This window comes from Anomaloglossus baeobatrachus, chromosome 4, assembly GCF_048569485.1.
Source record: "Anomaloglossus baeobatrachus isolate aAnoBae1 chromosome 4, aAnoBae1.hap1, whole genome shotgun sequence".
Lineage (NCBI taxonomy): Eukaryota > Metazoa > Chordata > Amphibia > Anura > Aromobatidae > Anomaloglossus > Anomaloglossus baeobatrachus.
The window spans coordinates 223,693,662-223,720,074 of NC_134356.1; the positions used below are offsets into that span (position 1 = coordinate 223,693,662).

Consider the following 26,413-nt stretch of genomic DNA (forward strand, 5'->3'; position numbering starts at 1 on the left):
GACGCCCTGATCGCCCTCGCAACCCGGATAGACCTCCGCTTTCAAGAAAGGTCTAAGGAAATGTCCCGCGAGCGGCGCCCTGTAAGGCACTCCGCTTCTCCACAGAAGCCTATCCTCTCCTCATCCGGGCTCTCTGGCTCCTCCATCCATGAGTCCATGGAGTCCATGCAAGTGGACCGGTTACGGTCCTCCGAGCAGCGTCGAGCGGAATGAGCCGCCAAGGGTCTCTGCTTCTATTGTGGAGAAGGTGCACACCAGGTGCGTGCCTGCCCAGAGAAACCGGGAAACTCCAAAACCTAGGGTTGGTAGGAGAGGCCACCCTAGGTACTGGGAAGCTCTCTGACCCAGTGACATGGACTGTACAGGTGACAACAGGAGAAACCCGCTTCACGGCAGAGGCATATCTCGACTCCGGGGCAGCAGGTAACTTCATCCACCAGGCCACAGTGGACAAGTACCAGTTACCTGTCACCCCGCTGCAGACACCGCTTGTGATAGCCTCTGTGGATGGGGAACCCCTCTTTGACCCCGTCCTGTTCGTCACTAAACCTGTGAAACTGCGTATCAGTGCGCTACACACCGAAGAAATCGCCTTCTATGTCCTGCCACGCATGTCTCATCCGCTTCTGCTGGGTTTACCCTGGTTACGGGTACATGAACCTACAGTCAGCTGGCGTACTAGAGAAATCATCCGCTGGGGCCCGTCTTGTCATGAGAACTGCCTCAAGTCAGTCCAGCCCGTCCGTCGTCCTCCGGCCCCGGACTCCTTACCTGGTCTTCCTCCAGCCTATTGGTCCTTCGCAGATGTGTTCGATAAAAAGGAGTCGGAGGTATTGCCTCCACATCGACCCTACGACTGTGCCATTGACCTTCTGCCGGGAACCACACCCCCTCGGGGACGGATATACCCTTTGTCCCCTGCTGAGACCCGGGCCATGTCTGACTACATCACCGAGAACCTGGCACGGGGGTTTATTCGAAGGTCCTCGTCCCCGGCTGGTGCGGGCTTCTTCTTCGTCAAGAAAAAAGAAGGCGACCTACGGCCCTGTATCGATTACCGGGGACTGAACCAGCTCACAGTGAAAAACAAATACCCCCTGCCTCTCATCCCTGAACTCTTCGATCGGCTCCGGGGAGCCCGTATATTCACCAAATTGGATCTCCGTGGGGCCTACAACCTGGTTCGCATACGCTCCGGGGACGAGTGGAAGACCGCCTTCAACACCCGGGACGGGCACTATGAATATTGCGTGATGCCCTTCGGCCTTTGCAATGCTCCGGCAGTCTTCCAGGAGCTGGTGAACGACGTGTTCAGGGACCTCCTCTATGTCTGTGTAGTCGTATACCTGGACGACATTTTAATCTACTCCCCAGACCTACGTACCCACAGAGAGCACGTGCAGATCGTGCTACAGAGGCTGAGGAAGAATCGCTTATACGCCAAACACGAGAAGTGTGTGTTCGAACAATCATCCCTTCCCTTTTTGGGCTATGTAATATCGGACACCGGACTGCAGATGGATCCCGGGAAGGTCTCTGCTATCCTCGACTGGCCTCCTCCTTCGGGACTAAAAGCCATCCAACGTTTCCTCGGTTTTGCTAACTACTATCGCCAGTTCGTCCCTCACTTCTCGACCCTAACTGCTCCGCTCTCCGCCCTGACCAAGAAGGGGGCCAATCCGAAGGCTTGGACACCCGAGGCTGAAGCCGCCTTCTGCTCTCTGAAGCGGTCCTTTGCTTCTTCTCCCGTCCTTCACCGTCCTGAGTTGAACCGCCAATTCACCCTGGAGGTTGACGCCTCCTCTGCAGGGGCAGGAGCCGTACTTATGCAGAAGTCCGCCACCGGGAAGATGGTCACCTGCGGCTTCTTCTCCAAGATCTTCTCAGCCCCAGAACGCAATTATACCATTGGTGATCGAGAGCTCCTGGCCGTTAAGATGGCGTTGGAGGAATGGCGATATCTCTTGGAGGGAGCGGTTTACCCGATGATCATCTATACTGACCACAAAAACCTGGAGTATATACGCTCCGCTCAAAGGCTGAATCCGCGCCAAGCACGTTGGTCTCTCTTCTTCGCCAGGTTTGACTTTCAGTTACACTACCGGCCCGCGGACAAGAACATACGGGCGGATGCCCTGTCTCGGTCCTTCGTTCCGGTAGACCAAGAGGAGGAGCCAAACCAGCCCATCATCTGTCCTAGCAAGGTCATCCCGGTGGCTCCCGTCTCTCTGGCACAGATCCCTCCTGGGAAGACTTACGTCACGGAGACCGACCGACTCAAGGTCCTCCAATGGGGACACTCCTCGAAAGTGGCCGGACACGCCGGCCAGAAGAAAACCTGGGGCGTCATCGCCCGTCATTATTGGTGGCCGTCTCTTCGTACGGATGTCACTGCCTTCGTCTCTGCATGTTCCTCCTGTGCCCGGAACAAGACGCCTAAGCACCTGCCCTTTGGTCCTCTTCTCCCTCTGCCGACTCCTTCCATTCTATGGCAACACATAGCCATGGACTTTGTCACGGACTTGCCCTTGTCCTCCGGTCATACGGTCATCTGGGTCGTGGTGGACCGGTTCTCGAAAATGGCTCATTTTGTTCCTATGGCCGGATTGCCCTCTGCTCAAGAGCTCGCGGACGCCTTCATACAGAACATCTTCCGGCTGCATGGCTTTCCTGCCCATATCGTGTCCGACAGAGGAACCCAATTCACCTCACGCTTCTGGAGGGCTCTCTGTGAACACCTGGGGGTGTCTCTGGACTTTTCCTCTGCCTATCACCCTCAGTCAAACGGACAAGTGGAACGAGTCAACCAGATCATGACCACCTTCCTTCGTCACTACGTCAACGTCCACCAGGACAACTGGTCCACGCTCCTTCCTTGGGCTGAATTCTCTCATAACCACCAGGTCAGCGAATCCACCTCCAGTTCTCCCTTCCATGTTGTCTATGGTCTCCAGCCTTCTGTGCCATTACCAGTCTCTCCAGCTTCCGATGTACCTGCAGCAGATGCCCTAGCCAGAGACTTCTCCGCTATATGGGCCTCAGTCAAGACCTCCCTGGGACATGCTGCTGCACGAATGAAGAAACATGCGGACAAGAGACGTCTTGATCCTCCTCGCTTCTCTCCTGGGGACTTGGTCTGGCTTGCCTCCAAGTACGTTCGACTCAAAATTCCATCGTACAAGCTGGGTCCGCGGTACATCGGTCCCTTCAAGGTCCTCAGGAAGATCAATGAGGTATCCTACAAGTTGCAGCTTCCTCCCTCCATGCGGATACCCAACTCCTTCCATGTGTCCTTGCTGAAACCTGTTGTCCTCGGTCCCTTCTCCTCTGATGCCTGTCCTCCTCCTCCCATAGCCGATGATGACATCTATGCGGTAAGAGATATCGTGGCCATGAAGACCGTCAGGGGACGGCAGTACTTCCTGGTCGACTGGGCAGGTTATGGTCCCGAGGATAGGTCCTGGGAACCCCGGGAGAACGTGGGTACTCCTCTGATTCGTGCCTTCATGTCCCGGTTGCGGGGAGGGGGGCCTGGGAGGGGGTTACTGTCACGCTCCCCGGGTCCCGACGTCGTTCCTCACTCACCGCTCCGGTCCCCGAGTCCCCTGCCTCCAGCCACACATCCTCATCGGCACCGCTCCCTGCTCTGGCCTCCGGCACCCGGGCGTCGCGCATGTGCATTAGGGCACGCGCGCGGTCACTGACTTCCTCTTAAAGGCCCTGCACTCCCTAACAGGATATTGCATCAGTCAGGGTCAGGTATATTAGGAGCTTCCTGCCTGGAGGGCGTCACCTGTTCATCGAGTTCTGCAAGCTAGAAGTCCAGGTCCCTTGTGCCTTACTCGTACTAAAACTTTGTCTCTTCTGTAGAGCCTGCTCTGCCTCCATAACCGGTCCCTGAATCCAGTATTGCCAAGAGGTTCTCCGGAATCCAACCACCATTTCGGCAGCCTGTGCCTTTCTGGTATCTCCGACTTCACCCAGCTGCCTTCCCGTCACACCCAGCTAACCCGGATCCCGCCTGAGCTTCCTAACCGGCACCCGTACTGGACTCCCATAATTGTCTCCGAGGACTCTGTGGCTCCAAAGACTCCGTTTTACCCTTTCCCTGTGGGACGCTACCCCGGTTCCTCTAGTACTCCGGCTACCGTGTACCTAGGCCCTCTGGTGGGGTGACTGGACAGTCCCTGTATAGGGGTTAGCTCCAGGTTGCTTCACTGGGGGAGTCCGGTACACGGCCCAGAGGATCCACCATCACCCGGACCTAACACCCTGGAAGACCCGACGACCGACAGAGGAGTCGCCGGTGACCAGACCGAGCAGAGATCCGCTGATGGTGATCTGGATGCAGACCGTTTGGGTTCGGGGAGCCTGAGGTTTGAGCGGAAGTGTCGTATGGCTACTGCGGTACAGAGGGCTGTCGTTGATGAAGAGGTCGAGGAAGCCTGCCAAGCCACCATCCGGAAGCTGGCCCATTAGCAGCAGGCTCGAGCCACGAAGAGAAGGCAAGTGGTGGCTCGGGATTTGCAGGAAGAGCAAAGCCTGCGCTGAGATACCTGGGGAGCCCGTGGGGTCCGGTACCAGGGCACCATGGATACATTTGATCAATGGAAAGGCTGGGGTTTCATCAAAGAACCTGGCATGCATGCAGAAATCTTTGTGTCCCGCAGAGATATGTGTTATGATTCAGGGACCGGGGAGGATCAAATAACGCGGAATCCCAAAAAGGTAACAGAGTGGCTGGAAACTTAACGGACTGCAGACCTAATCGTGACACACCACTAACAGTAGCCGTGGGGCGTGCCTACGATGACCTGGATGCTTCGACAAAGCCAGAGAACTAAATAATCTCACAGATAGAAATATAAGAAAGCTATTCTGCCTAGCAGTAGTCCCCAAAGATAGATAGATAGCCCCCCACATGTAAAGGCTACGGTGATATAAAAAAACACAATACAAAGCCAGAAAGGACAGATTTCAGCAAAGGTGAGGCACAAACTATCTTTATAGAAAAGGATAGGAAAGAGCAACTGTCTGCAGCCATAAAAACCCTAATAAATACCAGCACTACTTATATGGAAAAATCCTGGGGTTACTAAACCTCTCCCCAACTGTACTAGCACTCAGATGTTACTGGGATCCAAAATACACTAATACAGATGAGGGACTGAATAATACCAGGCATGAAAAAACACAAATCTTGCAGAATCCTGGAGCTAAGTATACAGACACTCCCAGCAGGGAATGATCCCATTCCACCACGAACTCTACACAAACAAATTAGGAATCATGCATAGTATCAAAGCAGAACAACAACAAAAGGTGGTAAACAAACAGCAGAGGTACAAGACCACTTATCTGAGGGAAGTTCTGGAAGTAAGCAGAGCTGGTTGCAGAATGTCCTTAAAGGTACCGTCACAGTAAGCAACATCGCTAGCAACATCGCTGCTGAGGCACAACTTGCTAGCAATGTTGCTGTGTGTGACATCCAGCAACAACCTGGACCCTGCTGTGAGGTCGTTGGTTGTTGGTGAATGTCCTGGACCATTTTTTACTTGTTGCTCTGCCGCTGTGAAGCACACATCACTGTGTGTGACAGCAACAGAGCAACAACTGAATGTGCAGTAAGCAGGGAGCCGGCGTCTGCGGACCCTGGTAACCAATGTAAATATCGGATAACCAAGAAGCCCTTTCCTTGCTTACCCGATATTTAACTTCGTTACCAGTGTCCGCCGCTCTCACGCTGTCAGTGCCGGCTCCCTGCTCCCTGCACACATAGCCAGAATACACATTGGGTAATTAACCCAATGTGTACTCTGGCTAGGAGTGCAGGGACCCAGCGCTAAGCGGTGTGCGCTGGTAACCAAGGTAAATATCGGGTTGGTTACCCGATATTTACCTTAGCTACCAAGCGCAGCATCGCTTCCACGCGTCGCTGGTGGCTGGGGGCTGGTCACTGGTGAGATCTGCCTGTGTGACAGCTCACCAGCAACCCGTGTAGCGACGCTCCAGCGATCCCTGCCAGGTCAGGTTGCTGGTGGGATCGCTGGAGCATCGCTTAGTGTGACGGTACCTTAACACACAGGAGCAATTGACCACCAGCAAGTAACAAGAGAAAGCTACTAAGTTAAATATCCGAATCTGACCCTGATTGCCAGTCCTCTGCAGGTGTGTCGCTTCCATTCCATACATCAACCGCACTGCCAGCACTGACCACAAGAGGGAGCTCCAAACTGGAAAACATATTCACAACAGTACCCCCCCCCCCTCCCTTGAGGAGGGGTCACCGCACCCTCACCGGAACCACCGGGTTTGTCAGGATGGGCTCGATAAAAAGTATGGATCAAGAGATCAGCATGTATTTCAGATGCAACCACCCAAGAATTATCCTCCTTATCGTAACCTTTCCACTTGACCAGATACTGGAGCTGCCATCAAGCAATACGACAATCCAAAATTTTTGACACTACACATTACAGATCCCCTTCAACTAACACAGGATCAGGAGGCGCAGCCATGGGCACTACTGGTTCAACATATTTTTTCAACAAAGACTTATGAAAGACATTGTGAATTTTGAAGGTCTCTGGAAGAGCCAAATGGAAAGAAACAGGATTAATTACCCTCAAAATTTTATAAGGTCCAATAAACCTTGGCTTAAATTTCGGGGAAGAAACTTTCATAGGAACATGTATGGAAGACAACCAGACCAAGTCCCCAACCTTAAACCGGGGACCCACAGTCCTACGTTGGTTGGCAAACCGTTGGGCACTTTCCTGGGAGTGGGGCAATTTATCCACCACTTGATCCCAAATACGCTGCATTTTCTCCACTGCTGAATCAACACCCAGGCAGGCGGAGGCCTCCATCTGCCCTAAAGAAAACCGAGGATGAAACCCGAAATTGCAGAAAAAAGGAGACATAAAAGTGGCCGAACTAGCTCTATTGTTAGGTCCGGGTGATGGTGGATCCTCTGGGCCGTGCACCAGACTCCCCCAGTGAGGCAACCTGGAGCTAACCCCTATACAGGGACTGTCCGGTCACCCCACCAGAGGGCCTAGGTACACGGTAGCCGGAGTACTAGCGGGACCGGGATAGCGTCCCTCAGGGAACGGGTAGAGCGGAGTCTTTAGAGCCACAGAGTTCTTGGAGACAATTACGGGAGTCCGGTACGGGTGCTGGTTAGGAAGCTCAGACGGGATCCGGGTTAGCTGGATGTGACGGGGAGGCAGCCGGGTGAAGCCGGGGATCACAGACAGGCACAGGCAGACGTAACGGTGGTGGGATTCCCCGCTGACGGACACCGGAGGACCTCTTGGCAAACCCGGATTCAGGAGCCGGTTACGGAGGCAGAGCAGACTCTACGAAAGAGACAGAGTTAGCACAGGCAAGGCACATGGGGACCTGGACTCCTAGCTTGCAGAACTTGACGAACAGGCGACGCCCTCCAGGCAGGGAGCTCCTAATATACCTGACCCTGACTGATGCAATATCCTGTTAGGGAGTGCAGGGCCTTTAAGAGGAAGTCAGTGACCGCGCGCGCGCCCTAATGCACATGCGTGACGCCCGGGTGCCGGAGGCCAGAGCAGGGAGTGGTGCCGGGGAGGACGTGTGGCTGGAGGCAGGGGACCCGGGGACAGGAGCGGTGAGTGAGAAACGACGTCGGGACCCGGGGAGCGTGACAGTACCCCCCCCCCCCAGGCCCCCCTCCCCACAACCGGGACAGAAAGGCACGAATCAGAGGAGTACCCACATTCTCTCGGGGTTCCCAGGACCTATCCTCGGGACCATAACCTGCCCAGTCGACCAGGAAGTACTGCCGTCCCCTGACGGTCTTCATGGCCACGATATCTCTTACCGCATAGATGTCATCATCGGCTATGGGAGGAGGAGGACAGGCATCAGAGGAGAAGGGACCGAGGACAACAGGTTTCAGCAAGGACACATGGAAGGGAGAACTGGAGGTGGATTCGCTGACCTGGTGGTTATGAGAGAATTCAGCCCAAGGAAGGAGCGTGGACCAGTTGTCCTGGTGGACATTGACGTAGTGACGAAGGAAGGTGGTCATGATCTAGTTGACTCGTTCCACTTGTCCGTTTGACTGAGGGTGGTAGGCAGAGGAAAAGTCCAGAGACACCCCCAGGTGTTCACAGAGAGCCCTCCAGAAGCGTGAGGTGAATTGGGTTCCTCTGTCGGACACGATATGGGCAGGAAAGCCATGCAGCCGGAAGATGTGCTGTATGAAGGCGTCCGCAAGCTCTTGAGCAGAGGGCAACCTGGCCATAGGAACAAAATGAGCCATTTTCGAGAATCGGTCCACCACGACCCAGATGACCGTATGACCGGAGGACAAGGGCAAGTCCGTGACAAAGTCCATGGCTATGTGTTGCCATGGAATGGAAGGAGTCGGCAGAGGGAGAAGAGAACCAAAGGGCAGGTGCTTAGACGTCTTGTTCCGGGCACAGGAGGAACATGCAGAGACGAAGGCGGTGACATCCGTACGAAGAGACGGCCACCAATAGTGACGGGCGATGACGCCCCAGGTTTTCTTCTGGCCGGTGTGTCCGGCCACTTTCGAGGAGTGTCCCCATTGGAGGACCTTGAGTCGGTCGGTCTCCGTGACGTACGTCTTCCCAGGAGGGATCTGTGCCAGGGAGACGGGAGCCACCGGGATGACCTTGCTAGGACAGATGATGGGCTGGCTTGGCTCCTCCTCTTGGTCTACCGGAACAAAGGACCGAGACAGGGCATCCGGCCGTACGTTCTTGTCCGCAGGCCAATAGTGTAGCTGAAAGTCAAACCTGGCGAAGAAGAGAGACCAACGTGCTTGGCGCAGATTCAGCCTTTGAGCGGAGCGTATATACTCCAGGTTTTTGTGGTCAGTATAGATGATCACCGGGTAAACCGCTCCCTCCAGGAGATATCGCCATTCCTCCAACGCCATCTTAACGGCCAGGAGCTCTCAATCACCAATGGTATAATTGCGTTCTGGGGCTGAGAAGATCTTGGAGAAGAAGCCGCAGGTGACCATCTTCCCGGTGGCGGATTTCTGCATAAGTACGGCTCCTGCCCCTGAGGAGGAGGCGTCAACCTCCAGGGTGAATTGGCGGTTCAACTCAGGACGGTGAAGGACGGGAGAAGAAGCAAAGGACCGCTTCAGAGAGCAGAAGGCGGCTTCGGCCTCGGGTGTCCAAGCCTTCGGATTGGCCCCCTTCTTGGTCAGGGCGGAGAGCGGAGCAGTTAGGGTCGAGAAGTGAGGGACGAACTGGCGATAGTAGTTAGCAAAACCGAGGAAACGTTGGATGGCTTTTAGTCCCGAAGGAGGAGGCCAGTCGAGGATAGCAGAGACCTTCCCGGAATCCATCTGCAGTCCGGTGTCCGATATTACATAGCCCAAAAAGGGGAGGGATGATTGTTCGAACACACACTTCTCGTGTTTGGCGTATAAGCGATTCTTCCTCAGCCTCTGTAGCACGATTTGCACGTGCTCTCTGTGGGTACGTAGGTCTGGGGAGTAGATTAAGATGTCGTCCAGGTATACGACTACACAGACATGGAGGAGGTCCCTGAACACGTCGTTCACCAGCTCCTGGAAGACTGCCGGAGCATTGCAAAGGCCGAAGGGCATCACGCAATATTCATAGTGCCCATCCCGGGTGTTGAAGGCGGTCTTCCACTCGTCCCCGGAGCGTATGCGAACCAGGTTGTAAGCCCCACGGAGATCCAATTTGGTGAATATACGAGCTCCCCGGAGCCGATCGAAGAGTTCAGGGATGAGAGGCAGGGAGTATTTGTTTTTCACTGTGATCTGGTTTAGTCCCCGGTAATCAATACGGGGCCGTAGGTCGCCTTCTTTTTTCTTGACGAAGAAGAAGCCCGCACCAGCCGGGGACGAGGACCTTCGAATGAACCCCCATGCCAGGTTCTCGGTGATGTATTCAGACATGGCCCGGGTCTCAGCAGGGGACAAAGGGTATATCCGTCCCCGAGGGGGTGTGGTTCCCGGCAGAAGGTCAATGGCACAGTCGTAGGGTCGATGTGGAGGCAATACCTCCGACTCCTTTTTATCGAACACATCCGCGAAGGACCAATAGGCTGGAGGAAGACCAGGTAAGGAGTCCGGGGCCGGAGGACGACGGACGGGCTGGACTGACTGGAGGCAGTTCTCATGACAAGACGGGCCCCAGCAGATGATTTCTCCAGTACGCCAGCTGACTGTAGGTTCATGTACCCGTAACCAGGGTAAACACAGCAGAAGCGGATGAGACATGCGTGGCAGAACATAGAAGGCGATTTCTTCGGTGTGTAGCGCACCAATACGCAGTTTCACAGGTTTAGTGATGAACAGGATGGGATCAGAGAGGGGTTTCCCATCCACAGAGGCTATCACAAGCGGTGTCTGCAGCGGGGTGACAGGTAACTGGTACTTGTCAACTGTGGCCTGGTGGATGAAGTTACCCGCTGCTCCGGAGTCGAGATATGCCTCTGCCGTGAAGCAGGTTTCTCCTGTTGTCACCTGTACAGTCCATGTCACTGGGTCAGAGAGCTTCCCAGTACCTAGGGTGGCCTCTCCTACCAACCCTAGGCTTTGGAGTTTCCCGGTTTCGCTGGGCAGGCACGCACCTGGTGTGCGCCGTCTCCACAATAGAAGCAGAGACCCTTGGCGGCTCGTTCCGCTCGACGCTGCTCGGAGGACCGTAGCTGGTCCACTTGCATGGACTCCATGGGCTCATGGATGGAGGAGCCAGAGAGCCCGGATGAGAAGATGATAGGCTTCTGTGGAGAAGCGGAGTGCCTTACAGGGCGCCGCTCGCGGGACATTTCCTTAGACCTTTCTTGAAAGCGGAGGTCTATCCAGGTTGCGAAGGCGATCAGGGAGTCCAAGGTGGAGGGGACGTCTCGACCGGCCAGCTCGTCCTTGATACGACCGGTAAGCCCCTCCCAGAAGGCAGCAGTCAAGGCTTCATTGTTCCACCCCAACTCAGATGCCAGCGTGCGGAACCGGATGCCATACTGACCAACTGTCAAAGTTCCTTGGCGTAGCCTGAGGAGGGATGAGGCGGATGAAGAAGCACGTCCGGGTTCATCGAATGCGGTGCGGAAGGTGTGCAGGAAGTCCTGGATGTTGGTGGTTACTGGATCTTCCCTCTCCCACAAGGGGTTCATCCATGCCAGTGCTTCACCCTCCAGATGAGACATAACGAAGGCAACCTCAGCTTGGTCAGAAGCAAAGAGATGTGGGAGCAGTTTGAAGTGCAGCGAGAACTGGTTCAAGAACCCACGGCAGTTCTTGGGGTCCCCGGCATACCGAGGCGGAGAGGCTAGTCTCAGTTGCGAGGTCGCAGAAGTTGTCCCTACGGAAGCCGTGGATGTGGCGGAAGTGGACAGGGACGTGTCTGTGGATTGCAGTGTGTTCAGGCGGGTGTCCACTGACGTCATGAAGGCCAACATACGGGATTGGGTCTCTCGCTGACGTACCAGCTCCTGCTGCAATCCGGCCAGTTGGGATGCTAGTGCTTCGGCGGGATCCATGGCCTGTTCGTTCTGTTAGGTCCGGGTGATGGTGGATCCTCTGGGCCGTGCACCAGACTCCCCCAGTGAGGCAACCTGGAGCTAACCCCTATACAGGGACTGTCCGGTCACCCCACCAGAGGGCCTAGGTACACGGTAGCCGGAGTACTAGCGGGACCGGGATAGCGTCCCTCAGGGAACGGGTAGAACGGAGTCTTTAGAGCCACAGAGTTCTTGGAGACAATTACGGGAGTCCGGTACGGGTGCTGGTTAGGAAGCTCAGACGGGATCCGGGTTAGCTGGATGTGACGGGGAGGCAGCCGGGTGAAGCCGGGGATCACAGACAGGCACAGGCAGACGTAACGGTGGTGGGATTCCCCGCTGACGGACACCGGAGGACCTCTTGGCAAACCCGGATTCAGGAGCCGGTTACGGAGGCAGAGCAGACTCTACGAAAGAGACAGAGTTAGCACAGGCAAGGCACATGGGGACCTGGACTCCTAGCTTGCAGAACTTGACTAACAGGCGACGCCCTCCAGGCAGGGAGCTCCTAATATACCTGACCCTGACTGATGCAATATCCTGTTAGGGAGTGCAGGGCCTTTAAGAGGAAGTCAGTGACCGCGCGCGCGCCCTAATGCACATGTGTGACGCCCGGGTGCCGGAGGCCAGAGCAGGGAGCGGTGCCGGGGAGGACGTGTGGCTGGAGGCAGGGGACCCGGGGACAGGAGCTGTGAGTGAGAAACGACGTCGGGACCCGGGGAGTGTGACATCTATTATTAAGAGCAAACTCAGCCAAGGACAAAAAAACCCCAGTCATCCTGATCAGCCGACACAAAACAGTGAAAATAGTTTTCCAAAGTCTGATTTGTCCTTTTCATCTGAGGATGAAATGCAGAGGAGAAGGACAACTCATCTCCCAGACGCTCCACACTACGGGGACCCAACCACACTGAGAGTGCCGGGGACAGAGCAACCGAGTTATCAACTGGCACTGGAAATACAGTGACCTGAACCAGCCGTCCAAGGGTCCGGAGTGAGTAGAGACTGTTATTTACAACCCACAGTGTGGCCTCCCTTATTACTCAATCATACATCTCCCCGGGCTCAGACCTACCAGCTAAGTGCCTACCACCACAGCTGCCATTACCACCAGCCCTTGGAGTAACCAATCCAGCAGCGGCGGTTCCCCCATATTAACCGCAACCTGCAGGTGGCGTCACACAAATTACTTTTTTCTCCCCTGTAAATACTCCCCATTAAAAAGCACCAAGGGCACTAGACCGGGCAACGACCACCAAAGTGACATTCCCCAGTTATATACTGCCCGGGACCGAGTACCCCATTCCCTGGGCGACACACATGGAACATATGAGCTCATATGTAAGGCCATTTTCTTTATTTCCTAAAGATATACGTTCAATGGCCTATTGGGGCACTAAAGCTGATCATTCCAATTTGCCTTTTGCAGTAAACATCCATGTTTATCGTGAAATCAGGACAGATAGATGCAGTGGTATAGTATGAGGTATCAGCACCAGGCGTTAGTCAAATATTGCTCTCCCTGACTCAGTAATAAAGCACCCTGAGTTTCCTATTAAATCTTATAATTCCCCATCAAAACAAATAATGCCATCTCGGTGCTCCCCACCCATTTAAAATACATTTTATACTCACCTAATCAGAGAGGCTGAGCAGTTTCGTAACTTGTAGCTCATGGGCCCCAATGCAAAAGCTCCAACGGGGCCCTCAATTATAACAAGTCTTTAATAACTTATACAGGTTAAAGTGGAGACCCAGCCAGAAATCAGGGGCTTTGGCCCTGCCTCAGAATTTTGGCACTAATAATGCCACTGCTGCTGTGTTTTTCTTGTGAATTGTGCTCCCCAAAAATTGTTGCACTAAGGAAAACTGCCCCTGTGGCATCGGGCCGCTACAATTTACCACTGGATAGTTGTTAAATTTCAAGCTTTTAAGGCACTGGTAAACACAGACAGAAAAGGGGCCCTGTGCAAGTGTGACGCCCTGGATTAGTCAGGGGTCACAGGTAACAACACACACACACCCCCACCCTAGGCAGATACACCAGCCAAACCAAAAACCCTTGTTGCCTCCCTCCAGAGTCTGATGTCCACACCAGGTGGGGCGGAGCCAGGCGGTTGGCCCCACCCACCGAGGAGTTCACAGGCCTGGAGGCGGGAAAAGTGACAGTTCAGTCTTGGAGGTGAAAGTCAGAGGAGTGAACACTTGGGGTGTCTGGGTTGGAGCCCAGACACTGACAGCAAGGTTGGCGTTAGTGGAACTCCGCTGAGCCGTAAGGACCGGGGTCGGGCGACGGCACGCCGGTACCGGACCGGGGAACGGAGTAAAGCTAAGCACACAGGCAGGGCCATTGGACCCCGACCAGGCTTGGAGCCGCCGTCAATAGTCAAATCCGAATGTGACAGGAACCCTCGGGGTTCCCTAACAACCAAGTCCCGATTGAAGGCAACCGTCCACCCAGAGAGGATATACAGCCACCGCCACAGGCTAGAGATCCAAGGGCCAGCGCCTGCAGGCAACACGGGCTCCTATGGCACCTATACGCCGGGGATTGGACTACCGGTGGGCAACCACAGGAGTCAAGAACTTTCTAAAAGGTGCAGGGAAAGACAGCCACCATCAGTCGTCCTGGGAGAGTACAACAACACTGCAACCGGCTGCGGGACCCGTCCATCCAGCCGTTTGGTTTACCAGAGACTCTGTCATTGTCTATCTGAGTGAGTACACCAGAGCCATCCGGCACCGCGCTGCCCCTGCACCCTACACCCCAGCCATCCGGCCTCCCCCGTTACACCACCGGGCCCCGGGATCACCAACCCCCCTAACCATGGAGGGGACAACATCTCAGCGGCACCCTACCATCTCTCCCGGGATCCCCGTTACCAGCAGCGGTGGTGCCATCATCACCACGTCCCGTGGGTGGCGTCACGAACAATCTCCCTAAACAAACCACCCCTTTTCACTCACGGGTGAGGAGCGCTGCTCGAGTCCCCGGGTCCGGTCCACCGCTCGAGCCACCGAGCAGCAACAGAAGCCCCGGACCCAAGCGTGGTGAGCGCGTCCCCTCCGCCTGCGACACAAGAACAGTACCTGGGCCCTTTACAGTCCAACATCTCATCATAATGCACGATTCTACCGGCTTTGGAGGTAAAAATGGGCCTAATTACCGCTTGGGCCCCTGTGCGGCAACATCGGTTGCACCAATGATATGTCCACCGTTTTTTTAAGGGATACAGCCAACTTGACTGTGGAGATAATGTCTTAGGCCTAAGCCACACGGTATGAAAATCGGAGCGAGTGGAATGTGATGTTTTATCGCATTTATTCGGACCAATATTAGCCTATGTCCCAGCACCTATGAGCGATTATTTTCTCAGTTCTAATCGGACCGAGAAAACAATCGCAGCATGCTGCGATTGTAATGCGAGTCTTGTTTCTCTCGCACTCATTCAAGTCTATGGGGCAAGAGAAAAATCGCACTGCGCTTGCAGTACACAGGTGTACTGCGAGTGCAGGGCGAGAATGGCAATAGCCGGCTACGGAGGAGAGAGGGAGATAAATCGCCTGCTCGCCCCTCCGCAGAGCCGGCCTGCCCCTCCTCAGTGCTGACCCGCCCCTCCTCAGTGCCGGCCCTCCCCCCGCAGCTGAGGTCCACTCGCACGATCGGACCTCAGTCGCAGTGACACTCGCATGACACTCGGCTCCTGCTGTGCTGCCAGCGTGAGCTGAGTGTCATGCGAGGATCGCAGTAGATCCCCGTGTGGCCCCAGCCTTACCAGGCCACTCATTTCAGCGTTCTAGCTAGATATCATTGTAGGCAGGGGCGGACGTACCATTGGAACAACCTGTGTGGCAACACGGGCCCAATAGCTAAGGGGGCCCATTTATACCTCCAAAGCAGGTGTAATTGTGCATTATGATGAATTCTAGGGCTGCAAAGGGCCCATACATTGTTCTATAACTATTTATAGAATGAAATAATGTTAATCTGCTTTCCTCATTTCTTTCCCGTAGTTGTATGAGTGCTAAATCCTCCCCACATGGGCAGAATTAGCATAGAGCACCTCGGCCATGTGAAATAAACACCACCCATTTCTGCTCTTCCCACCCAGGACTGTGGAGCCGGAGAGACAGAGAACTAACAACTTCTCAGCATCAGGATCCGAGATGAAATTAGGAATTTCTTCTATTAGTAACGTTTTTTACAATTAAGGAATTATTACTTCTAGAAAAGGACGTCTTTCAATGCGAAGGGAATTGTCGTCGTGGAATTTGGATTGTCAATTTCATTGGGGAAACTAAAACTGTTCGAAGGCAGTAAGAAGGCGAAATGTGATCCAGTGCAGCGGGCGTCTATGCTGGCAGCGTATCCTGGCACCAGACAATTGCATATGGGAGGAAGAAGAACCGTGTAGTGTTCTGCGGAGGATAGCGAAGAAGACCCTTGTCCTGGTAAAGTGTCACTAGGTCAGGCAGCATGTGGCAGTCATGCAGAGCTCGCACAAGAGAAAGCTAAGAGCTAAATGCAGCCCGCTGCATGAGTTCGGTGGAGGGGCTTTGGAGCTCAGACACTACAAGTCCATCGATACAAAGAATTCATTAGGTGATGCCGGGGATATTAATTCCAACTCCTCCCGTCCAGAAACAGCTGTGTCTATGCCAGCCAGCCCAGCGAGGACCTACAGCAGAGGCAGGGGGTCTCCCCTCACTGGATATGGTAAATGTCATTTCATTCCACTGTTTATGGCGGAAAAATTGTCCCATTACCTATTCTGTAATTTCTGCAGCTGAAGGTTTTTTAGGTCATTTTAAACAGATTGTTATTATCAAGGGAAATCTGCTAAGGATCTTAAAGTTACACATGGCTGTGGTTTGTATTGAACACTTAAGAACCTTTTTACATCCTGCCTGGTTCTTCTACGGTATGTTACAATCCCATTATTTATTTATTTTACTTATATATGAATTCCTCATCGTTTTACAGATGTGATCATCCCCATCCCCATTGGAGCTCCCTATCAGTATGTGTTTGGAATGTGGGAAGAAACTGGAGAACCCGGAGGAAACCCCACACAAACACATTATGCGCTGATTCGAATACAGCAATGTAATGACAATAGTGTTGGAAACATGGATTTTACTCACATTATATTAATTCCACAGCGTTTTACAGATGTGACTATCACTGTCCCCATTGGGGCTCACAATGTGTATTCCCTATTACTATGTCTTTGGAGTGGGAGAAAAAACAGAGAACATGGAGGAAACCCACACAAACACAATATGAGCTGATTCGAATACAGCAATGTAATGACAAAACTGTTAGAAACATGGATTTTACTCATATATATTAATTCCACAATGTATTACAGATGTGATCATCCCTGTCCCCATTGGGGCTCACAATGTAAATTCCCTATCAGTATGTATTTGAAGTGTGGGAGGAAACCCACACAAACACATTATGTGCCGATTCGAATGCAGTAATGTAATGACAATAATGTTGGAAACATGGATTTTACTCACATATATTAATTCCACAGCATTTTACAGATGTGACTATCACTGTCCCCATTGGGGCTCACAATGTAAATTTCCTATCAGTATGTGTTTGGAGTGTGGGAAGAAACTGGAAGAAGCCCACACAAATACAGTATGAGCCAATTCGAATACAGCAATGTAATGACAATAATGTTGGAAACATGGATTTTACTCACATTATATTAATTCCTCGGCGTTTTACAGATGTGACTATCACTGTCCCCATTGGGGCTCACAATGTAAATTTCCTATCAGTATGTCTTTGGAGTGTGGGAAGAAACTGGAAGAAGCCCACACAAATACAGTATGAGCCAATTCGAATACAGCAATGTAATAACAATACTGTTGGAAACATGGATTTCACTTACATATATATTCCATAGCATTTTACAGATGTGATCACCCCTGTCCCCATTGGGGCTCACAATGTAAGTTCCCTGTCATTATATCTTTGGAGTGTGGGAGGAAAGTGGAGAACCTGGAGGAAACCCACACAAACACATTATAAGGCAGTTCAAATACAGCAATGTAATGACAATGCTGTTGGAAACATGGATTTCACTTACATATATATTCCATAGCATTTTACAGATGTGATCACCCCTGTCCCCACTGGGGCTCACAATGTAAGTTCCCTGTCATTATATCTTTGGAGTGTGGGAGGAAAGTGGAGAACCTGGAGGAAACCCACACAAACACATTATAAGGCAATTCAAATACAGCAATGTAATGACAATGCTGTTGGAAACATGGATGTGTAAGTTTTACCATCTTGTAGATACTGTAGGCTGAATTAGAAGCCCGTTTTCTGCTCTGTGCTGATTAAGTAATAACTTTGGAATGAACAGCCATTTCGACATTTTTGGCTGTTGAGTGGATTAAAAGCAGACTTAACACTTAGTTTATCTCCTCTCCATTAATTGAATTTGATGGAGCGTTCCTTGTATATAGCATTTGTGACCGGGAAGGAGGCTCAATGTAGTCTTCGTCAATTGGGTAACTGACAAGCCAAGTAACAATGTCCCTCTCTCTAGAGTCTCCAGGGTGTTTTACATTTTTATTGGCTTAAGTACTTTTTTTTGTTATGTATGGACATAATATATACAAGTGTTTGTATGTTTTTTACATTTACTTTAGGATACTAGATCCATCTACGGTATGTATCCTTAGCAGACAACGTACTGAAAATGAATAATTCTATGCTGACGATGCACGCTTACATTGGCTTGAAACTGAAGTGTTCATCCAATTTCTGTGTGTTTGTGTCATTGCTGATCAGCGTGATCACCGGAATCGTTATATAGCTTCTATTAGGCTTGAGCTTGAATCCCACATATGGCAAAGGCTTTTTATCTATTGCTTCTAGAGCTTACATGGCTTTCATCATTCTTTCTTGACAAGTCATCCTTAAGTTTTCACTTTAGCATATAGTATGTTACTATTCCATAAGGAGGTTAATCCCTGTACTGCCACTTTGTATGATGTTATCTTGTCTTCTGTATTTAAAGGCGTATGTCCATCTCCAAGATCCTATTCCAATGTGTAGTAGGTGTCATAATAAGAATATTAGCAAATACCTCCAATTAGAAATGTAGTATAGTTCTCCTGATTAATTATGTCATTTACATCATGTGCAGGGCATTGCAACTTAGGTTTCCATGGTTACCACCACTCATATATGGAAAGTTAGTTAGTTGCTAGTGGCCATAACCATGGACACCTAAGCTACTATAATGGCCTGCACATGAGGTAAGAGACATAGCTAATCAGGAGAACTATACTACATTTCTAATTGGAGGTATTTGCTAACAATATTACTATTACATCTACTACAGTATATACTGGGATAGGATCTAGGAGTAGGGAATACCCCTTTAATTATCTGGCTGTAATGGAGGAGTCTGTATGTTATGATAGTTCTGAGTATTGTATGAGTATGACAGCTCATTTAAGCTTCAGCAGTCATTTTTATATGTATATGCATATATGTATAGACAGAGAGAGAAAGCGAGAGAGAAGGAGAAAGAGGGAAAGAAATATAGAGATAGGAATATACAGTATATATATATATATATATATATATATATATTTATATATTTAGATATATATATATTTCTGTTGTGATTTTTGGATTATTATTTTACTGTTATTCACTATACTGTGCTACTCACTATAATATTTTTGCACCCTATTGTATAGTTTCTAATACTTCCTAGGGTGTCTATGATTTAGATAACAAACCAGCCTAGTGTGATTGTGAAGAAATACTTCCATGGGTTGCATGATCACATAAAGGAACATTTACCTTTACTCATGTGGTATTTTGGGCGTCCCAAATCTTAAAGTGAACCTGTCAGATTGAAGAATGTGGTATCATGTTATGGAGCAAGAGGAGCTGATCGGATAGATATACTGTATAGTTTTGTGGTAAAAGATTCAGTACAATTTATAATCATTCTTTAAAATTCCTGCTTATTCTTGACATAGGAGTCCAGTGGGAGGAGTTATTTAATGAATGACAGTCTTCCCTGTATCAGTAGACATATGAGGAGAGGTATCTCTCTTTAGGGCTGGCCACCAGACTTCTAAAACTTAGCAAGACTTAAAGTGAAAAAAATACATAATATTACTGCACAAAGCTATGAATCAATCTATTGAGCGCCTCCTGCCCATTAACACTGCAGTTACTACAATTTAAAGGGGCTTTACACTAATTCCAACTTTAGCTCACAATTGAAAAATAGCATAACTAGTAATGCACTTACTTTACCAGATCCATTCCTGTCCCTCATCACTGGTCTCATGAACCCTTTACTTCCTCCGACTTCCATCAGTCCTCACTAAGGTGATATCCATCAATGGCCTCAGTGATGATATTTTGTCAGCAGTGATGTCATCCCTGTGGCCAGTGATTGGTTGCCATCATCATGTGACTTTTTGTCACTATAAATATCATGTTGAGGTACAACAGAAGAGACAATAGATACGCACGTCCACAGAAGAGACAATAGATACGCACGTCCACAGAAGAGACAATAGATACGCACGTCCACAGAAGAGACAATAGATACGCACGTCCACAGAAGAGACAATAGATACGCACGTCCACAGAAGAGACAATAGATACGCACGTCCACAGAAGAGACAATAGATACGCACGTCCACAGAAGAGACAATAGATACGCACGTCCACAGAAGAGACAATAGATACGCACGTCCACAGAAGAGACAATAGATACGCACGTCCACAGAAGAGACAATAGATACGCACGTCCACAGAAGAGACAATAGATACGCACGTCCACAGAAGAGACAATAGATACGCACGTCCACAGAAGAGACAATAGATACGCACGTCCACAGAAGAGACAATAGATACGCACGTCCACAGAAGAGACAATAGATACGCACGTCCACAGAAGAGACAATAGATACGCACGTCCACAGAAGAGACAATAGATACGCACGTCCACAGAAGAGACAATAGATACGCACGTCCACAGAAGAGACAATAGATACGCACGTCCATAGGCAGATTACAAAGACTAAAGAAATGCACATCCTCACCAATATTTTGTTGCAGAACGTGTTTAACATATTCCAATCAGATGATCTTTGGCTGCAGTTTAAAAAGATGTGTCATGATTGATTGTTTTCCAAAAACATAGTGCACAAAATGCAAGTGTGGATCTGCAGCGCCACCACAGGGTTGTTCTTTGTTGGGATTTGAACCCGGGCCCTCAGTGCTAACCACTGAGCAACCGTGCAGCCGCATATTATATTGCATGGTAAAGCTGGATTCACACACTGCCTTTTGCATTGTTTTTGTTGCATTTTAATTACTTCTTTTTTTTTTTCATTTTCATTGTGTGTTTTGGGTTAAAAACCTTTGTGGCCAAATATTGAAAATCTATAGCAAATTATTTTAAAGGGAATCTGTCAGCAGGTTTTTGCTAAGTAATCTGAAGACAGCGTGCTGTAAGGGTTAACACTCAGATTTCAGCCTTGTGTCTCTCATCACAAAGTGTGTCTTTGTTTACCTGCAATATTATTTTAAGCTTAAGTAGCTTTATCATTAGTGGGTCAGAGGAGGTGTGAGCTCAAGTCCAACTCCACCCCCTTCTGTGATTAGCAGTTTTTGTCTATAGAAATGTTCCCTGAAAGCCTGGTGTAGGTGGGAGCTCCTTGTTAAAGGGAATATGTCACCAGGTTTTTGCCACCTAATCCGAGAGCAGCATAATGTAGGGGCAGAGATCCTGATTCCAGCGATGTGTCACTTACTTGGCTGCTAAGTGTAATTTTGATAAAATCATTGTTTAATCAGCAGGAAATTATCATTAGAGGACTACTTAGTGTGCTACCAGATAGTCCAGCATATCCATGAGCTCTGTATAACTGCTAAATCTGAAGCAGAGAAAACATTGATTTTATCAAAATGACAGCAAACAGCTTAATAAGTGACACATCGCTGGAATCAGGGTCTCAATCTCTACAGTATTCTGCTCTCAGATGGAGTAGCAAAAACCTGGTGACAGATTCCCTTTAAGCACTACTACATGCTAAAACTAAAATATTTGATTGTGTCAGAACGGCTGCAGCCAGTAAACTAAGTGATACATCATTGGATTCAGGATCTCTTTACCTATATTATAGGGCTATCAGATGAGGTAGCAAAACCCTGCTGACAGATTCACTTTAAAGACTACGTGCACAACTTTTTTTTTTAGTTTTGATGGCTTTTTTTTTCATACTGCAGCATGTGGAGCATTTCTGACATTTTTCAGAAAGGTTGTAAAATAGAATATGTTACCAGGAAAGTTGGTGGTATATTCCTACATCTGAGAGAGTCATAATGTTGAGCAGAGACCCTGATTGTAGTAATAGATCACTTACTGGGCTGCTTTTTCCAGCGTAACGAGGAAGACATTGAAATGCAAGAATTACATTTTTTTAGGTGGGCTGTATCATTGTAATAAAAGGCATTAAGAGGCGATCAAACATCATATCTACCCCAAAATGGTATCAGTAACAACATCGGCTCAGAGCACAAAGAACAAACCCTTACACAGGGCTTATCCTGAAAATTTCAAACGTTGCAGGTCTCAAAAAATAGTGACACAAGCAAGATATTTTTTTTTTTTTTTACAAATTTCAGAATTATTTTCACAGGTTAAATATAAAAAACAAAAACCTGCATGTTTGATATCTACGCAATCATACTGATCTGGAGAGTAATATTGCCAGGTCAGTTTTACTGTATAGTGAAGATGGGAAATGAAAAAAGCCCAAAAAACATTTGGGAAATTGCACTGTTTTTTTGCAATTTTAACGTACTTAGAATTTTTTCCCTCTCTCCAGTGCTTTACATGATAAATGAATGGTGTCATTCAAAACTACAATTCTACCCACAAAAAAACAAGCCCTTATAAAGCCATAACGACAAAAAGGAAAAAACGTTGTGGCTCTTGGAAGAATAGGAGGATGAAATAAAAACAAAAAAATGGAAAATTGGTAGTGATGAGTGAGCACTACCATGCTCAGGTGCCCGGTACCCAAAACGACTAGTGATGAGCGAGTACTTCCATGCTTGGGTACCAAGTACTCGTAATGACTAGCGATGACTGAGCACTACCATGTTCGGATGCTCATTACTTGTAATGACTAATGATGAGTGAGCACTACCATGCTCGGGTGCTCAGTACTCGTAATGACTAGTGATGAGTGAACACTACTATGCTCAGGTGCTTGTAATGACTAGTGATGAGTGAGCACTACCATGCTTGGGTGCCAGGTACTTGTAATGACTATTGATGAGTGAGCACTACCATGCTTGGGTGCCGGGTACTTGTAATGACTAGTGATGAGTGAGCACTACCATGCTCGGGTGCCGGGTACTTGTAATGACTAGTGATGAGTGAGCACTACCATGCTTGGGTGCCGGGTACTTGTAATGACTAGTGATGAGTGAGCACTACCATGCTCGGGTGCTCAGTACTCATAACTTCTAGTGATGAGTGAGCACTACCATACTCGGGTGCTTGGTACCCGAAACGGCTAGTGGTGAGCGAGCACTACCATGCTTGGGTGCCGGGTACTTGTAATGACTAGTGATGAGTGAGCACTACCATACTCGGGTGATTGGTACCCGAAACGACTAGTGATGAGCGAGCACTACCATGCTCGGGTGCCGGGTACTTGTAATGACTAGTGATGAGTGAGCACTACCATACTCGGGTGATTGGTACCCGAAACGACTAGTGATGAGCGAGCACTACCATGCTCGGGTGCCGGGTACTTGTAATGACTAGTGATGAGTGAGCACTACAATGCTCGGGTGTTCAGTACTCGTAATGTCTAGTGATGAGTGAGCACTACCATGCTCAGGTGCTCGGTACTCATAATGACTAGTGATGAGCGAGAACTACCATGCTCGGGTGCCGGGTACTTGTAATGACTAGTGATGAGCGAGCACTACCATGCTCGGGTGTTCAGTACTCGTAATGTCTAGTGATGAGTGAGCACTACCATTACAAGTACTGAGCACCTGAGCATGGAAGTGCTCGCTCATCACTAGTCATTACAAGTACCCGGCACCCGAGCATGGTAGTGCTCACTCATCACTAGTCATTATGAGTACTGAGCACCTGAGCATGGTAGTGCTCACTCAACACTAGTCATTACAAGAACCCGGCACCTAAGCATGGTAGTGCTCACTCATCACTAGTCGTTTCGGGTATCGGGCACCCGAGCATTGACTAATGCTAACTCATCACTATAATTCAAAGTTCAGACAGTTTTATGTCAGACAAACAACAGATAAATCCACAATTTGATTAGTTAAAAGAACTTGATATCTGTCTTTCTTACGTGGACCCATTTCAGCGGCTGTTGCTGTAGTGCGAGTGACAATTGTGCCCTCGATGCTTAATATCCTTGTCGAGAAGCACTTATTAAAGAACGGCACTGTCCTTTACTCTCCAGTTTTTGTATTTTACTTGTCAGATTCTTCTGATTTACACTTTAGGGCACTGGAGAAGGTAATGTGCAGTGTTTGCTCTAATTGTCCCTAAAGCTTGATCTCAGTGGATACAGTTACAGATAAGCAAGTAATTGGATCATTTGGGGCACCTCTAAATGCCAATGCTTTATAGGTGGCTAATGGAGAGTGAGCTAGTGATATTCGGCAGCATAAATATTTCATTTGTCAGATATGTGTACTGCTGGTACATTTTCAGCTGAAGTGGCGTTTATGTATACTGCACATAGTATAGTGCGCACGGCATTAATATTGTATGGATATAGTCGCCATGGATCTCAGCTGTGTAAAACCATCACTGTGAGTCCTGCCATCATTTCAGATGTGTCTGATACAAACAGTCAGCAAAAGAAATCTTGAACTATTAACATATTATTATAGTTAGTACTGCAGTGTTAAAGGGATTGTCCACTACTAGGCCATCCTCTTCTGATTCCACATATTATCCCCAGGTAACATAATAAAGCCTATACTCACCTCCCGTATCGGCGCCGTTCCAGTGGTGTTTGGGCTCGCATTCCCAGGGCTCCCATGACGTTGTGATGTCACACAAACCCCACGTCCAATCAGCATTGGTTTTTCTCTCCCCACCTTCTGAACAAACGATTGAATCAACAGGAAGTGAGCGCTATTTTTGTGACTTTTTACTGCAAAAAGTCATATGTTTAGTAAAATTTCACAAAAATAGCTGGTGTACATTAAAGGGAACCTGTCAGATGCAATATGCACCTGTTAGGGCCAGATGGACGGGTAGACCCTGGAGGTGGATCCACTGGGCCGAACTCCCGGATGAGGGAAAGGAGTCCGGTAGCCGGAGCACTGTAGGTAGCAGGACAGTCCGTGCACTGAGAGCAAATGGAGAAGTCCCTGGGACCACGAGGTCACGGATGGTGGTCCGGGTGACGGAGCTCAGGTTCGGAAGCCGTGATGGTGTCAGGCAGGGTCCGGAACCGTTGGAGCGAGATGACGGGTCACCGCAGGGATCCGAGATGGTACGGACTGTCAGGATGGCAGATGGGCAGCGTTCGGGGTTCGAGGTACCGCAGGACCGGATGGCGATGCAGGGTCGGCTCTAGAAGACAGAGGTAAGTATCTCATAGAACACAAGGAGACCTGACTCCTAGCTTGGGAAAACACGAAGAACAGGCCCCGCTCCCTTGGACATTAACCCCCTATATACCCTGTACCTGAGTGCATGATTTCCTGTTAATTGACACTGGCCCTTTAAGAAAGGTTCAGTGACCGCGTGCGCGCCCTAATGCGCGTGCGCGCAGCCCGGGTGCCAGAAGCCAGGGCAGGAAGCTGAAGGGAGGACGGAGGGGAGCCGGCCAGGAACTGGGAAGCCGTCGGGCGCCGGGAGCGGAGACCAGGGGGCCTGGAAAGTGCGGGCACCGGAGGCTGGAGAGCGGGGAGCGTGGCAGGTGAGCCGGGGAGCGGAGCAGAGGACCCGGGGATCGGAGCAGGGGACCCGGGGAGGGGATCCGAGGACCCGGGGAGCGTGACAGTACCCCCCCCCACGCCCCCCTCCCCGCAACCGGGACAGGAAGGCACGGATCAGAGGAGTGCCCACGTTCTCCCTGGGCTCCCAGGATCTATCCTCAGGACCATACCCTTCCCAGTCCACCAGGAAAAACTGTCGACCACGTACGGTCTTCATGGCCACGATATCTCTTACCGCATAGATGTCGTCCTCAGCAATAGGAGGAGGGGCCGGACTGGCGGCAGCGGAGAAGGGACCAAGGACAACCGGCTTGAGCAGAGAGACGTGAAAGGAGTTGGGTAGTCTCATCGTGGCCGGGAGCTGCAGTTTGTAGGAGACCTCATTGATCTTGCCGAGGACTTTAAATGGTCCGATGTAGCGAGGTCCCAGCTTGTAGGATGGTATCTTCAGTCGGATGTATTTGGAAGCAAGCCAGACGAGATCTCCCGGAGAGAAACACGGAGGATCCAGACGTCTCTTGTCCGCATGTCTCTTCATCCGCAGGGAGGCACGTGCAAGGGAGGCCTTAACTGAGTCCCAAATGGATGTAAAGTCACGGAGTACTGCATCAGCAGCAGGGATGTCCGAGGAAGAGGATACAGGCAATGGGACAGACGGCTGAAGTCCGTAGACGACATGGAAGGGAGAACTGGAGGAGGACTCACTGACGTGGTGATTATGGGAGAATTCAGCCCAAGGAAGAAGCGTGGACCAATCGTCATGATGGGCGTTCACGTAGTGACGCAAGAAAGAGGTCAATATCTGATTGATCCGTTCCACTTGGCCATTCGACTGAGGATGGT

The 26,413-nt window shown here is 50.1% G+C and overlaps 1 protein-coding gene across 1 annotated transcript in view; it reads left to right on the plus strand.

Moving 5' to 3' along the window:
- Positions 1 to 15,650: 15,650 nt before the first annotated feature.
- The window catches only part of ANO4 (anoctamin 4), a 481,162-nt gene continuing 470,399 nt past the window's right edge, over positions 15,651 to 26,413 (plus strand). Inside the window, exon 1 of the mRNA XM_075344688.1 lies at positions 15,651 to 16,270. Within this exon, the coding sequence (XP_075200803.1) occupies positions 16,042 to 16,270 (229 nt within the window). The 5' untranslated portion in view covers positions 15,651 to 16,041. The remainder of the gene's footprint in view (positions 16,271 to 26,413) is intronic.